The sequence below is a fragment of the Symphalangus syndactylus genome, chromosome 14 (genome assembly GCF_028878055.3).
Source record: "Symphalangus syndactylus isolate Jambi chromosome 14, NHGRI_mSymSyn1-v2.1_pri, whole genome shotgun sequence".
In the NCBI taxonomy this organism is placed as follows: domain Eukaryota; kingdom Metazoa; phylum Chordata; class Mammalia; order Primates; family Hylobatidae; genus Symphalangus; species Symphalangus syndactylus.
The window spans coordinates 79,710,227-79,725,931 of record NC_072436.2 but is presented as its reverse complement, the minus strand read 5'-3'; the positions used below and the strand labels follow the sequence as shown (position 1 = coordinate 79,725,931).

General features: G+C 40.9%; 1 protein-coding gene across 12 annotated transcripts in view; it reads left to right on the top strand.

The window, feature by feature from the left end:
- Nucleotides 1–304: 304 nt before the first annotated feature.
- Nucleotides 305–15,705, top strand: part of SANBR (SANT and BTB domain regulator of CSR) — a 71,837-nt gene continuing 56,436 nt past the window's right edge. For 5 of the 12 annotated variants that reach the window (XR_010115713.1, XR_010115714.1, XM_063617939.1 and 2 more), the window contains exons 1-6: nucleotides 371–511; nucleotides 3,324–3,460; nucleotides 4,821–4,979; nucleotides 6,143–6,329; nucleotides 7,988–8,081; nucleotides 11,706–11,944. Coding sequence is in view for 10 of the 12 variants with exons in the window: in XM_063617939.1 (XP_063474009.1) it covers nucleotides 4,830–4,979; nucleotides 6,143–6,329; nucleotides 7,988–8,081; nucleotides 11,706–11,944 (670 nt within the window). In the remaining 2 variants the exon portion in view is untranslated. Of the gene's footprint in view, nucleotides 512–3,323; nucleotides 3,461–4,820; nucleotides 4,980–6,142; nucleotides 6,330–7,987; nucleotides 8,082–11,705; nucleotides 11,945–15,705 lie in introns of all 12 variants that reach the window. The other 7 variants (XM_055242725.2, XM_055242724.2, XM_055242726.2 and 4 more) reach the window with 4 other exon arrangements.

The window sequence follows — 15,705 nt, the reverse complement described above, 5'->3', positions numbered from 1 at the left end:
GATCTGCACCAAGAACAATTTCATCCATTCTTTAATCACGGTTCTTTTATCTCCTACATATCCCCCTTTCTTCTGGAGTCAGGGTTGGTCACCTAAGATCAGGCTCCTAGGATCTGGTTGCTAAGAGACAAGACGCTGGGAGGGTGGGGACGCTGCACTGCGACAAGCCTGGGAGTGTATGCCAGACGAGGAAGGAGAAGGAGCAGGCAAGGCAAGGCGACAGTCAGCCGCCGCCGCCGGTCCGGCTCCCTCCCGCCCGGCAGGGGCTCGGCGCTCATTGGCTCCGCCGCTGCGGCGCTGGCCCGCGATTGGCCGGGCGGCGTCGGCTCGGCGGCTCCCCCACGTCTCGGCGCTAGTCTCCGTAGCCGCCTGCAAGCGGGCGGGGGTGGGGTGTGAGGTGCCGCGGACGGGGTTGCGGGCTCGGTAGCAGTAGCTTCAGGGCGCGAGCGCGGGCGGTGCTGGCCACTGCAGGTAACAGAGGCGCTGCGAGGGCAGCCGCGGCCCTGTGGAGGTGAGCGAGACGCCGAGGGGGATCGGGTGCCCACCGCGGGGCGGGAAGTGCGGCATGGGGCGGTACCGCCCACAGCCAGCCGGCTCCAGCCGCGGCTTCCCACCCTCGGCGGCCGGGCGGGGTCCCACTCGCCCAAACGCCCCCGAACGCCCCAGTGCACAGCCCTCAGGCGGCCGCGCCTCGAGCAGCCAGCTGGCCCGCGTCCCGTCACCCGCCCGGTCCATGTCTCTGCAGACCGGCCCGGCCGCGCCCCGGGCCTCTGCCCCGCCTCGCCCCGCGGCCCAGCGCCTTTGTCCGCTCTGCGCCCCTGGAGTTTCTGTGCCTCCACGGGCGGGACCGGGGCGCGAAGGTCTGGGGGTGCCCCGAGGACGCGCCGCGTAGTGAGCCTCCGGGCCCAAGGTTTGACGGGCTTTGACCTCATCCCGGGTCTGGGATGTGATTTTACTTTCTCCTCCAGCTGCCTCCGATTTCCTGTGTGTGCAGAAGTCAGGAAGCCTGGGTACAAGGCTTCTTCGCGGTCCGGGATGACTCGGTGTTACCGCCGCCCTCTGTTAGGCCAGAGGCCTTTGACCTGCCTGCCTGCCTGCCCCACGGGGCCCCCTCTCTTCCCATCTTTCCACTGCCTAAGGAAAAACGTCTCTGCCTCCAAGAGCTTTTTTTTCTATTTGAAATAAGAAAAAAAAATATCAGATTGCTGTTGTAGACCTCTATCCAGTGTGGAAGTGACTTAGACTAGTCTTATTAATACATATGTATTAAATACACAAACCAAGAGAAGGGGGTCGGGGAGGCGAGGGGAAGTATGTTCTTAAAAAATGAAGTCTGTTAAACATATTGGATTTTTATTTTTGGTAAATAACGTATTTTACCTTAAATATCGTCAAGATTTTGATATTTTATGAATGGGAGTGGGTTTCATAGTAATTTGAACTTGGAGCTTTTTGTCACCGTTTTTGATAAATTTATGCTTTCCAGAATGAGGTGCACTATAACAGCCATTTCGAGATAATTTATGTTTTATTAAGGATTATCCATCAATGCTATGCCTTTTATACTTAAATTCAGACTGATTTCTTGGATATTCATTTAACCAGAATTAATGCTGGGGAGTCTTCCCTTGCCCAGTACAGTTGTATAAAGAGAAGGTCAACAGAAAAACTTTTTTTCACATTTGGATGATTTAAAGTACTCTTAAACATGTATAGCATAAATTAGTATCGCATTTGAAATATAAGCTTTTAAGTGTTTGACGTAGGTAATATTTTTGAAATTTTAAATGAATCTTTTTGGAAGTGAAGAGAAATGAGCTCTCAGGGAAGATCCTTGCCGTGAATTCCATTTTAGATTGTTTTCTACCAAGGCCCAAACAAATTATAATAAAACGCCCTGGCCGGGTGCAGTGGCTCACGCCTGTAATCCCACCACTTTGGGAGGCTGAGACGGGCGGATCACGAGGTCAGGATATGGAGACTATCCTGGCTAACATGGTGAAACCCTGTCTGTACTAAAAATACACAAACCAAGAGAAGGGGGTCGGGGAGGCGAGGGGAAGTATTAGCTGGGCGTGGTGGTGCGTGCCTGTAGTCCCAGCTGCTCGGGAGGCTGAGGCAGGAGAATCGCTTGAACCTGGGAGGCAGAGGTTACAGTGAGCCGAGATCGCGCCACTGCACTCTGGCCTGATGAGAGAGGGAGCGCCACTCCGTCTGAACAACAACAACAAGAACAACAACGCACTATGTGCTCTAACATGCCTCCCAAATTGTGTGGTATGAAAAGTGATGCAAGTACTAGGCAAACAAGTAGAGATAGGTGCTTTGTTCTCTAGAGAGAAACCAAGTCTTTCAAGGATTCAAAACTAAATTGATTAATCCAGCAGGACATGATCCCCATCCATCTTTACACATCCCCATCTATATTTAAATGTTTAAATGAGTTGTGGACCTGCAGTTTGGAGTGAGTTCCAAAGGATACATTAAATGTCTCTTAAGGTTTTGTGACCACCTCATTAATTCAGTAAACATTTTGGCAGTATCTGCCTTGCTGGTCACACTTTTGGGGAATCAAAGATAGAAGGCCCAGCCCATCAAAGAAATCATAATCCAGCGAGTTAAAGAGAGAAATAAACAGAAATTTCTCAGGGCCCTTCCAAGGTTCTTCCAAGACTTTTTTCAAGCCTTCTTTCCCCATGTTTTCATCAAACTCAGCCTGGGACATGCAAAAGGGCATTACTTTTCAGATTCACTCACTTTTTCATCTGACTTTGAGATGACCAACTCTTTAAAAAACAATGAAGTTCTGTAAAATTTGTTTTCAACTGGGCACAAGGCAGTGCTTTACAGTTATTAAACTAATTCTTGGAAATTTTTGTGCCAATAATGGCCAAGGTAGAGAGGAGAAAAATAATAGTAATAAATTATTTATTTTATGAGCACCTTTTGTATGCCAGACAGTGTGCGGGTGCTTTATACATAATATTATTTAATCCTCACAGTAACTCCAAAGGTTAGGTATTATTTTCCTTACAGTATAGCTGAGACCATTGGAGCCATAGGTTGAACTGCTAGAAGTGGTAAAGCTGGGTAAGAATCTGTAGCTGACTCTTTCTACTCATTTTGTTGGTGGCATACTTCATTGGAATGTTATTGTCTCTCCTTTTATCTGTCACATTAATCTTTTTGAATCTGTTTAATCTGAGGATCTCTGGAGTGGTAGTGCTGCTACACACATTATGTAGTCCTCTTTGCCAGGTAGCACTTTCCATATATCCTCAGAAGTACGTAAGCTAGCTACTATTATTATCTTTGTTTTACAGATGAGGAAATTGAGGCACAGGGATTAACTAATCTGAACCAGATAATGCCATAAGTAGTAGAACTGGGATGCAAACTTGGGCAGTCTGACTCCAGAGTCTGCACACTTAACCACTCCATTATTCTGGCCTTCAACAAGGTACATCTTTTATTGGTAGGAAGCTGTGATTTTAGTGTGCTAAATGTTTTTCTGTTTTTATTTCCTTTTAATGTTCATTCAAATACATGTAGGGTAACTTTATGTTGTCTACCAGCTGATGTCCTCTACCAGTGTCTTATGTAAACAATGACATAGTACTAATTATAATTAACATTTATTGAGAGTGTACCACATTCGCAACCCCTGTGCTGTGTTTTAAATATTTCACATGACCCTCAGCACAATCTAAATGCTGTTATTTATGCAGCATCTCATTTGTGAGATACTTTTATCATCTTCATTCACAGTGCTTTCATAAAATAATCCCTTTATTTCTTTCCACGCTGTCAGTCAGAGATATTACCATCACATACTTTTGTTGCTGCATTTCAGCAAGGTTCGATAACTTGCCTTGGCTAGCAGGTGGTGGAGCCAAAACTCAAATCGGAGCCTCGGACTCCTGTGTGTGCTGCCTTTTCCATTGTACTGATCTGTCAGTGAATCCCTGCTTTGTACTCTTGTCCTAAAATAGATCATTTTTGTCCATAGGAACAGTTTATATTTGGAGATTGTATTCCCAACCCAGAATCCAGTGTCAGCTGAATCATAGATATAACTAGTCAAAACTTTTGTCATTATTTTCATCTGTAAATTAATGTTTCAACTTCAGATGCAGTGCCTGGCACATAGTGGTGGCTCAGTAAATGTTTGAATAAAGTAAGAAGTATCTCGTACACATTGATGTAAAAGAGTTCCTCAAATGTTTTATGTTTGAATGCGTAGTTTCTTTTTCTATTTGATATCGTAACCCTCTCCCCACACCTCACAAACAGAAGCTTTCAAAATTACTTAATTGAATAATTACTAACTTCAAAATATATTAGTCTCTGTCCCTACTGACCCTAAACCATTATTTCCAATCTGCTGTCTTAGCCCGTACTATACCTCTTGTGTGGAATGGAAAGAGCATGGATTTGAGAATCATTTTTACTTGGGTTTGAATCCTTGCTCTGCCTCTTCTTAGCTCTGTGATCTTGTAAAAATTACTTAACATCTCTGAACCTCCTCTTGTAAAATTGGGGACTGTCTCTAAAGAAAAAAAGATAAAAAATATTTTATGCTTTTTATCATATATTTATTCATCTCTTCATCTTTTTATACATCCATTTATCAATGCATAATATTCAAATCCTTTTTTGTGAAGAGATTTAGGCTGTACTATGTTTATTTTAGGTCAGTTTTATTTTTCCTTTACATGGTAGCAGATAATTCTTAGGAATGAATTATAACTGATCTGTAGTGTTCTGAAAACATTTGGATTTCAGATTTAAGTGAAGCTTTTTGTCTTCCCTATCCCTAGTTCCAAAAGATGAGTCGTGGATATTCAGAAAACAACAATTTCCTGAACAATAATAACCAAATGGTATTGGACATGATCCTTTATCCATTAATTGGAATCCCTCAGACTATCAACTGGGAAACTATAGCAAGGCTCGTGCCTGGATTAACACCGAAAGAGGTAAATAACAGTCCCCCCAGAATATCTCCTGAAAATGTTCACAAAAGGTCATCAATTTAAAGAAACACCGAGAGAGAGAAAAATATTTGAGTTTTACATATTCAAATGCATGTATTAACACTGAATAGACATCTATATAATTTGACTAGATGCAAATTACATAAATTTTGTGTGTATTATATATTTTATATATATAATATATAAAATATCTATATAAAATATATATAATATATATAAAAATATATATAATATATATTATATATAATTATATAATATAATATATATATTATATAATATATATTATATAATATATATATATTTTTTATATATATTTGTTGTTGTTTTTGTTTTTTTGAGGCAGGATCTCTCACTCTATCATCCCAGGCTGGAGTACAGTGGTGCCATCATGGCTCACTGCAGCCTCAACCGTCGAAGCTTAAGTGATCTTCCCACCTCAGCATCTCACAGTCTCTCTCTGAGTCTCACTATGGTGAGACTGGTCTTGAACTCCTGGCCTCAAGCTATCTTTCTGCCACTGCCTCCCAAAGTGCTGAGATTACAGGCATGATCCACCATACCCAGCCTGTTCTTCCTTGTTTTACAAGAGCATAAGTATATATGCCTTTGAGTTAAAGCACATTAAAACTCTACCCTGAATTTTAAAATATAAAAATAGAAGTTAGAGGCTTTTGCATAGTGAAATGTGTACAAATATTCTAGATGTTACTCTACAGGTTACTGTTCACTTACAAAAAGTAATTGTTGAAAAATATCTTCAAATAGAAGGCAAGAAAATATCTTCTCAATTTTTTATTTAAAAAATTCCCAAACCACTGGGCATGGTGGCTCACGCCTGTAATCCCAGCACTTTGGGAAGCCGAGGCAGGCAGATCACGAGGTCAGGAGTTCAAGACCAGCCTGACCAACATAGTGAAACCCCTTTTAGTAAAAATTCAAAAAGTTTGTCGGGCGTGGTAGCAGGCACCTGCAATCCCAGCTACTCAGGATGCTGAGGCAGGAGAATCACTTGAACCTGGGAGGCGGAGGTTGCAGTGTGCCAAGATCACGCCACTGCACTCCAGCCTGGGCGACAATGTGAGACTCCATCTCAAAAAAAAAAAAAATTCCCAAACCTCTATTTCTTTCATTTTATATTATGACAGTGTGCAAAAAGGTTTGATGAATTGAAGAGCAGTGGAAGCTCACCTGTTGACAACCAGTATAATTCCCTAATGGCTGCTGGAGAGAGTCCTGTTGAGACTTTAGCCACATATATCAAATCTTCACTTCTTGACATACATGGAGAATTTCAGGAGACTCCAGTTGGACATGATGCAGTTTCCAAAACAGGTAAGGTTTTAAACTAAAATGTAGTACTTGTCCTTATGATAATTCTGCAGAATATTACATATTCCAGTCAAATTTTCTTTCTTTGTTTAAAGGCTAATATAAACATTAATAGAGAAATGTATTCATATTTGTATCTTCCTGAATTTTGTTGTTTTTTCTTTTTGAGACAAGGTCTTGTTCTGTTGCCCAGGCTGGAGTACAGTGGCACCATCTCAGCTCACTGCAACCTCCATCTCCCAGGCTCAAGAGATCCTCCTGCCTCAGCCTCCTGAGTAGCTGGGACTAGAGACGTGCACCACCATGCTTGGCTAATTTTTGTATTTTTTGTAGAGACAAGGTTTTGCTGTGTTGCCCAGGCTGGTCTGGAACTCCTGAACTCAGGCCATCCGTCCGCCTCAGCCTCCCAAAGTGCTGGGATTACAGACGTGAGCTACTGCACCTGGCCTCAATTTTTAAAATTATGTTTATCTTTGCTATTTTTTAAAAAAAGTTTTAGGGACAGATGCAGTGGCTCACACCTGTAATCCCAGTACTTTAGGAGGCCAAGGTGGAAGGATCACTTGAGGCCAGGAGTTCAAGACCAACCTGGGCAACATAGCAAGACCCTGTCTGTACAAAAAAATAAAAAATAAAAATTAGCTGTGTGTGATGGTGCACACCTGTGATCCTAGCTACTTGGAAGGCTGAGGTAAGAGGCTTGCTTACGCCCAGGAGGTCAAGGTTACAGTTAGCTTTGATCAAGCCACTGCACTTCAGCCTAGGTGTCTGAGCAAGACACTGTCTGTAAAACAATTTAAACATTTAAAAAAATAAATTTTTAAATGTTAAAATATAGGTCAAATACAATCACCAAAAAACCCACTTTACTGTATCAAAATGTTCTACTCTAATCTACTGGCCCAGTTAATTTCATGTATTTTTTTTAACTATGAATATTCTTTTACTTTATTTTAGAGGGATTTGCCCTGTGCCCTTTACTTAATATTCCTTTTTCCTGAGAGACTCTTGCTTGTCTCTCATGTTACTTTTTTTTTTTTTTTTTTTTTTTACAGCTACTCTTTTTGTTTTTGGAGATGGAGGTTGCACTGTGTTGCTCAGGCTGGTCTTGAACTCCTGAGCTCAAGCAATCCTCCTGCCACAGCCTCCTGAGCAGCTGGAACTACACGTACATGCTACTGTGCTGAGCCTACAGCCACTCTTTATTATAGTCAACAAGAGCTTCAATTGACACAGTAGTGGGGTAAAAGATGTTTTCTGCAATTACATTGGAAATAATAACTGGTTTTAGAAATCCTCTGAGTGTAGCGAGTTATTTTAATCTCAGCAGCGGTAGAGTGTTGATGTAAAAATTTGCTTCAGAAAGAGAAAACTATGCTGTTGGCATTTGAACATTTGATCCCTGTTTGTACACACCGCATTAGTATTTTTTGAAATCCTTATTCTAACATTAGCGATTTGTGATTCATTTTTTGTACTGTTTCTTCCATAGATCTTTAGAAATACTAAAGGAAAATGCCACTCTGATAAGTACCATCTTTTAGCCTTGGAAACCATGCATTTACAGTATTACCATTCAATAAATAAAAACCCATTCTCAGCTAGAAACACTAACCCCCACCTTTTTTTTTTTTTTGTATGTGTTTGTTTCTGTACTTAAGGAAGACATAGTATAGCTTCCACAAGGAATTGTTCTTCAGAAAGTGAAAATTGTACTACTCATAATGGTGGAGAAATGACTGAAGAATCTGAAGGGTAGGCGGCTGGTTGTTTGCTAGATAAGATTTAATATTAATATCAACTTCATAAAATACATGATTGGTGGTTACCATAAGGTAGGAATTTCATATTGCATAATTGCTGAAACTACTGGAATCAGCTTAGTTCATGTGTTGAACTGACCTAAACATTACTTATTCATGTTATTATTTATAAATTGCATACAGTTTTCTATTTAAAGATTTTTATTTTTATATTTATAAATATTAGAAGTAATATCTCTTAACACAAAACTTTTAAAAGTAAATTTTAATACCCAAGGAAAAAAACTCTATGCCATTAATTCTCCAACTTTACTAAAGAAATTGGATGGGCCGGGCGCGGTGGCTCACGCCTGTAATCCCAGCACTTTGGGAGGCCGAGGCGGGCGGATCACGAGGTCAGGAGATCGAGACCATCCTGGCTAACACAGTGAAACCCCGTCTCTACTAAAAATACAAAAAATTAGCCGGGCGAGATGGTGGGCGCCTGTAGTCCCAGCTACTGGGGAGGCTGAGGCAGGAGAATGGCGTGAACCCCGGGGGGCGGAGCCTGCAGTGAGCCGAGATCGCGCCACTGCACTCCAGCCTGGGTGACAGCGAGACTCTGTCTCAATAAAAAAAAAAAGAAAGAAATTGGATGGGTATTTTAGGACTATTTGAACATAATTACTCATTATAGAAAATTTTAAAATTAAAATGTCTTTCAGTGTATTGCAAGTTTTGATAGTTTTGTATTGTTTTGCCTATTTTTACAATAAACTGAATATTGTTAAGTGTTCACTTTGATGAGTTTTGAAAAATGGATATACCATATAACCATCACCCAAATCAAGACACAGAATATTTTTATTTCTGAAAGTTACTTTGTATACTTACTTTTCATGGATTTTTATGAAAATCTTACTTTTTATAGATTTTCAAGAACTGCTTGCTTTATATATAATTCATATATCATAAAATGAACCCTTTGAAAAAGCTCTGGAGGTTGATGATTGTGCTGATTGCACAACAGTGTGAATATACTTAATGCCACTGAACTTAAAAGTGGTTAAAGTGGTAAATTTTACTTTATGTATATTTAACCACAATTTTAAAAATTCACCCTTTTAAAGTGTGTAGTTGTTATTTTTAGTTTATTGACACAGTCTTGGAGGTTTTCTTTTGAGACAAAGTCTCACTCTGTCACCCAAGCTGGAGGGCAATGGCTCCATCTCGGCTCTCTGCAACTTCTGCCTCCTAGGCTCAGGCAATTCTCATGCCTCAGCCACCTGCGTAACTGGGACTACATGTGTGTGCCACTGTGCCCATTTTTGTATTTTTAGTAGAGATGGACTTTCGCCATGGTGGCCAGCCTGGTCTTGAACTCCTGGCCTCAAGTGATCCGCCTGCCTCAGCCTCCCAAAGTGCTGGGATTACAGGTGTGATCCACTGCGCCTGGCCATATTCACACAGATTTTTAACTGATTGGTTGGTTTGTGTGACACAAAAATTTGCCAAAAATTTTTCACTGAAATAATCTTTTATACTGTAGTCTAAAAAACTATGGAAACTTTATGTTTCATTACGTCAGTTATTACCTGTTTATATTTGACCATAAGTTCTTTGGAAGAGCAATTTTGTGAAAATTTGTTTAAATTCTTTTGACTTTGGTAGAGCATTGATTATAATCCTTTTTCTGGTAGCCCAATTTTATTTAATTCTTTTTTTTATTTTAGAGACGTGGTCTCACTGTGTTGCCCAGTCTGGTCCTGAACTCCTGGGCTCAAGCAGTCCTCCCACTGCAGACTCCCAAGGTGCTGGGGTTATAGTTGTGAGCCACCGTGCCTGGCCCTTCAATAATGTACTTTTTTTGTATCAGAAATATGTGAATTAAACACACAATTCAATTAAATTCATGTTGTAGGACAGTGTGTCTCTCTCTATTCTCTTCCTTTTGTAATGACATGAAGACAGATGTAGATCACACTGATGTTTCTTTTTGAGGTGATACAATTTTTTGTTGTTGTTTTAGAGACAGAGTCTCACTCTGTTGCCCAGGATGGTGTGCAGTGATGTTACCATGACTCACTGGAGCTTGACCTCCCTGGGCTCAGGTGATCCTCCCACTTGAGCCTCCTGAGTAGCTGGGACCATGGGCATGCACCACCATGCTGGCTAATTTTTAAAATTTTTCTGTAGAGATAGGGTTTCACCAGGTTACCCAGGCTGGTCTGAAACTCCTGGGCTCAAGCAGTCCTTCTGCCTTGGCCTCCCAAAGTGCTGGGATTGCAGGCGTCAGCCCCCAGCCGACGTAATTTTCAAAGAAAGTAAATTCAAGGAGATTATAATTTTTGAAGCAGACTCTCTGATGTGTCATTTAAACTTGTGCTTAAATTATGTTTAAATATGGAAATAAGTACATTGTAGTCTTAGGAATATTTTTAACTACATTTATTAATTTATATTTGATATATTTATATTTTATGTATGTGAATGCCTAGAAGCAAACTTTTTTGCTGTTAAAAATAACAAAGCCATGCTAGTTTTTCATTTGATTCTTTAGTGAAGAATTATAGCTATTTTTCCTTTTTAAAAAAAATCTGAAAATTTTAGTATTTAATGATAATCTCTCTCCCACACCCATAACCATGTAAAAGTGCTGTTTTATGTTCCTCACAGGAATTAGAGTGTGTTGCTTAATTTTTCTTTGTGAAATGGTATTATTTTTATAAACTTTATTTATTTATTTGTTTATTTAGAGACGGAGTCTCGCTCTGTCGTCCAGTCTGGAGTGCAGTGGAGCCATCTTGGCTCACTGCAACCTCTGCCTCCCGAGTTCACACCATTCTCCTGCCTCAGCCTCCCAGGTATCTGGGACTGCAGGTGCGTGCCACCACGCCCAGCTAATTTTTTGTGTTTTTAGTAGAGACGGGGTTTCACCATGTTAGCCAGGATGGTCTCGATCTCCTGACCTTGTGATCCACCCACCTCGGCCTCCCAAAGTGCTGGGATTACAGGTGTGAACCACCACGTGTGGCCATAAACTTTATTATTAATGTATAACTTGAAAAATAAATTTCAAGGCTGGGCACGGCGTCTCATGCCTGTAATCCCAGCACTTTGGGAGGCCAAGGCAGGCGGATCATGAGGTCAGAAGATCGAGACCATCCTGGCTAACACGGTGAAACCCCATCTCTACTAAAAATAAAAAAATAAAAAAAAAAATTAGCTGGGCGCCATGGTGAGTGCCTGTAGTCCCAGCTACTCGGGAGGCTAAGGCAGGGGAATGGCATGAACCCGGGAGGCGAGATCGCGCCACTGCAGTCCAGCCTGGGTGACAGAGTGAGACTCTGTCTCAAAAAAAAAAAAAAAGAAAAGAAAAATTTCAAACTGTGTAAATTATTAGTCCTGTAGTAACAATATTTTGTTTTATTACATCAGTAATTTGCTAAAATTAGTCATAATCTAAGATATGATCAGGCTAGCAAGACACTTGAAAAATGTCAAGACCCTATAAAACTGATTTGTGGTCAGAATTTTCAAAAACATCTTGTTCTCTTCCCTTCACTAAATGTCAGTATTCTTGGCTCCTTTTCTAAAACTCTAATAATTTCATTTTTGTGTAACATTTTTTATGAAGGCCAAACATGGTGATCCATGTGTGTGATGAAGCAAAAAACTTGAAAGAAGATTTTACTTGCCCGCGAGATCTTTTGATATCAGAAATGAAGTACTTTGCTGAATATTTATCTATGGATGCCCAGCGCTGGGAAGAGGTGGACATTTCAGTTCATTGTGACGTTCACATTTTCAACTGGTTGATAAAATATGTTAAAAGGAACACTAAGGAGAATAAAGATTGTGAGATGCCCACTTTAGGTAAAAAACAATCTGTTGCTTATTTTGTAGTGAAATTTGTGTGTCACCTGGTAGTTTCTTCAGGCCAAAAGTGAAATGTGGAAAATGTTTGGACACCAGTGTTTATGCTCATATTAGTAACAGCCTTTTAGGAAACTGAGAACCTCATCTTTTTTAGTAAATTATAGTAAATTTATGGCAAATGAACAGATCTCTAGATCAGCAGTTCCCAACATATGGTATATGGACCAGTGGGATACTAGGGACCATTTTAGAGGGTCTACAAAGTCAAAACAGTTTGCATAATAATACCAAGATGTCACTTGACTTTCTCACTGTGTTGTTCAGATGGTACAAAAGCAATAGTGGGTAAAACTGTTGAAGCTTTAGACAAGGTCAAGGCAGGGGCACCAAACTGTACTAGCAGTACATAGTTACATAGTTAATAAGAAAAAAAGGCCGGGCGCGGTGGCTCACGCTTGTAATCCTAGCACTTTGGGAGGCCGAGGCGGGCGGATCACGAGGTCAGGAGATCGAGACCACGGTGAAACCCCGTCTCTACTAAAAAATACAAAAAATTAGCCGGGCGCGGTGGCAGGCGCCTGTAGTCCCAGCTACTCGGAGGCTGAGGCAGGAGAATGGCGTGAACCCGGGAGGCGGAGCTTGCAGTCAGCCGAGATTGCGCCACTGCACTCCAGCCCGGGCGACAGAGCGAGACTCTGTCTCAAAAAAAAAAAAAAAGAAAAAAAAAAGAAAGAAATCCAGTTTCACTTAAGAATGTCCTTGGTAAGGCAGTAAAAATTACTAATTTTATTAAATCTTGACCATTGAGTATACATATCTTTACTGTGATGAAATGGAAAGTCCACTCCTACTGCACAGCAACACATGATTCTCTTGAGGAAAAGCACTTGTGGGATTGTTTTCAGTCCTGAGGTAAATTAGCTGCTCTTTTAAAAATTGAAAACCATTTTTACTTGAGAGAACAACTGACAGAGAAATAATGGTAATTCAGACTTAGGTGTTTGGCAGACATTTTCTTGAAAATGAGCTGCTCCGTTAAAGAAAGCTGAAAGCATTTGTCAGCTGCTGTCAGTGACAAAATTCAAGGTTTCGAGTGAGAATTACAGTTTTGGAAAACTTACCTGCTTCCATGTGCTTGACAGAAGGCTTCTCAATACTTGACTTTTCTGATGAGATTAGTGGTCATATTAATGAATGTGATTTTTAAATATATTGTACAATGAAGTATTTCAACATTTGGAATATCTGTATAACTCATTGAGCCAACATTTTGCAAATGACCAATGCATTTTATTTTCAAAAAGTCATGCATGGGTGAAAGATTCATGCAAAGTGCAAGATAAATAGAGAATTTTGTTGTTAACGGAGTCAGAAAAGTTCACTGATACAGTTCAGATACATTGCAATTAACCTTTAAGAAACTACCATTTGTCAAGTTTGGTGTAGGCTACCCACAAATTGAATGCAGAAACAGATATGAGAATCCAGTTGTCTTCTGTTAAGTCAGACATTGAAGAGATTTGCAAAAAATATCAAACAGTGCTGCTCTTCACTCTATTTTTTTTTTTTTTTTTTGAGACAGAGTCCACTCTTGTCACCCAGGCTGAAGTGCAATGGCGCGATCTCAGCTCACAGCAACCTCCGCCTCCCGGGTTCAAGCGATTCTCCTGCCTCAGCCTCCTGAGTAGCTGGGATTACAGGCGCATGCCACCACGCCCTGCTAATTTTTGTATTTTTAGTAGAGACAAGGTTTTGCCTTGTTTGTCAGGCTGGTCTCAAACTCCTGACCTCAGGTGATCTGCCCGCCTCAGCCTCCTGAAGTGCTGAGATAACAGGTGTGAGCCACAGCGCCCAGCCTAATATTTTTCATTTTAGAAAGGGTAGTTATTTTAGGCAGGGCATGGTGGCTCACACTGGTAGTCCCAGCACTTTGAGAGGCTGAGGTGGGTGGATCACTTGAGGCCAGGAGTTGGAGACCAGCCTGGCCAACATGGCAAAACCCCGTCTCTACTGAAAATACAAAAATTAGCTGGGCGTGGTGGCACGCACCTGTAATCCCAGCTACTTGGGAGGGTGAGGCATGAGAATTGCTTGAGCCCATGAGGCAGAGGCTGCAGTGAGCCTAAATTGCACCACTGCATTCCAGCCTGGGTGACAGAGTGAGACCATTTCTAAAAAAAAAAAGAAAAGAAAACATAGTTATTTTAATAAAAATATGTTAACATGTAATAGGTTTTTTGTTCTTTGTAAATGAATTCATATTTTTTTATTTCCTCTATTTTAATTTCTAATGTGATAAATACTGGCAGATACAACCCACATAAAGAAAAACCCTTTAGGATTCTTAGTTTTTAAGATTGTAAAGGGGTCCTTAGATCAAAAGTTCAAGAGCCAGTGTTCTAAATGGTAGCATACTACTAGTATTACTAGTAGAATTACTGTAATAAGAATAATTACTGAGTAATATTTCAATGGGCATATACTTGTATGATCACATTTGTGGTTTAATAGTCTTTCTATGCACTAGAATTGCTATCTACAGTAGTATTAAAAATAGAACTCTTATTGGAAAATCTATGCTGACAGTGTAAAAGTTTTTGAAAAAACGTAATAATTTATTGTATTCTTTTTTTTTTTTTTTTTTTTTTTTTGATACGGAGTCTCACTCTGTCGCCCAGGCTGGAGTGCAGTGGCGCAATCTCGGCTGACTGCAAGCTCCGCCTCCCGGGTTCACGCCATTCTCCTGCCTCAGCCTCTCCGAGTAGCTGGGACTACAGGCGCCCGCCACCACGCCCGGCTAATTTTGTGTATTTTTAGTAGAGACAGGGTTTCATCGTGGTCTCGATCTCCTGACCTGGTGATCTGCCCGCCTCGGCCTCCCAAAGTGCTGGGATTACAAGCGTGAGCCACCGCGCCCGGCCTTTATTGTATTCTTTAGTGATCGGATTAATAGGAGAGGTTTCTAGTGGTCCTTAAATAAAAATTACAAGATTGCTAAATCAAAAATTTCAGCCAGAATCCAGAGATTCCAGACTAACCAACTATAATATGTATGTGTGAAATAAAAATCAAAACATGTAGAGAGAGAAAAAAAATTATTTGATTCACCATATTTATGTGTGTAGTAAAGATAAAAGAAATGCAGCAAGCCTGGCCAACATGATGAAACCCTGTCCCTATTAAAAATTCAAAAAAATTAGCCTAGTATGGTGATGTGTGCCTGTAGTCCCAGCTACTCAGGAGGCTGAGGCAGGAGAATCTCTTGAACCCGGGAGGCAGAGGTTGCAGTGAGCAGAGATTGCGCCACTGCACTCCAGCCTGGCAACAGAGCGAGATTCCCTCTCAATTAAAAAAAAAAAAAAAAAAAAAAGCCCGGCGCTCTGGCTCACACCTGTAATCCTAGCACATTGGGAGGCCGAGGTGGACGAATCACCTGAGGTCAGGAGGCAAGACTAGCCTGGCCAACATGTTGAAACTCCATCTCTACTAAAAGTACAAAAATAAGCCGGGCGTGGTGGCAGGTGCCTGTAGTCCCAGCTACTCGGGAGTCTGAGGCAGGAGAATCGCTTGAAACCGGAAGCGGAGGTTGCAGTGAGCCAAGATCACGCCACTACACTCCAGTCTGGGCAAAGGAGTGAAACTTTGTCTCAAAAAAAAAAAAAAGAAAGAAATGCAGCAAAGCTAGTCATTCTGTTATCTTTGACCTTAAATCAGTGTTTATAAATGTAAACATTTACAAAAAAAAAGTCTTTATTCTA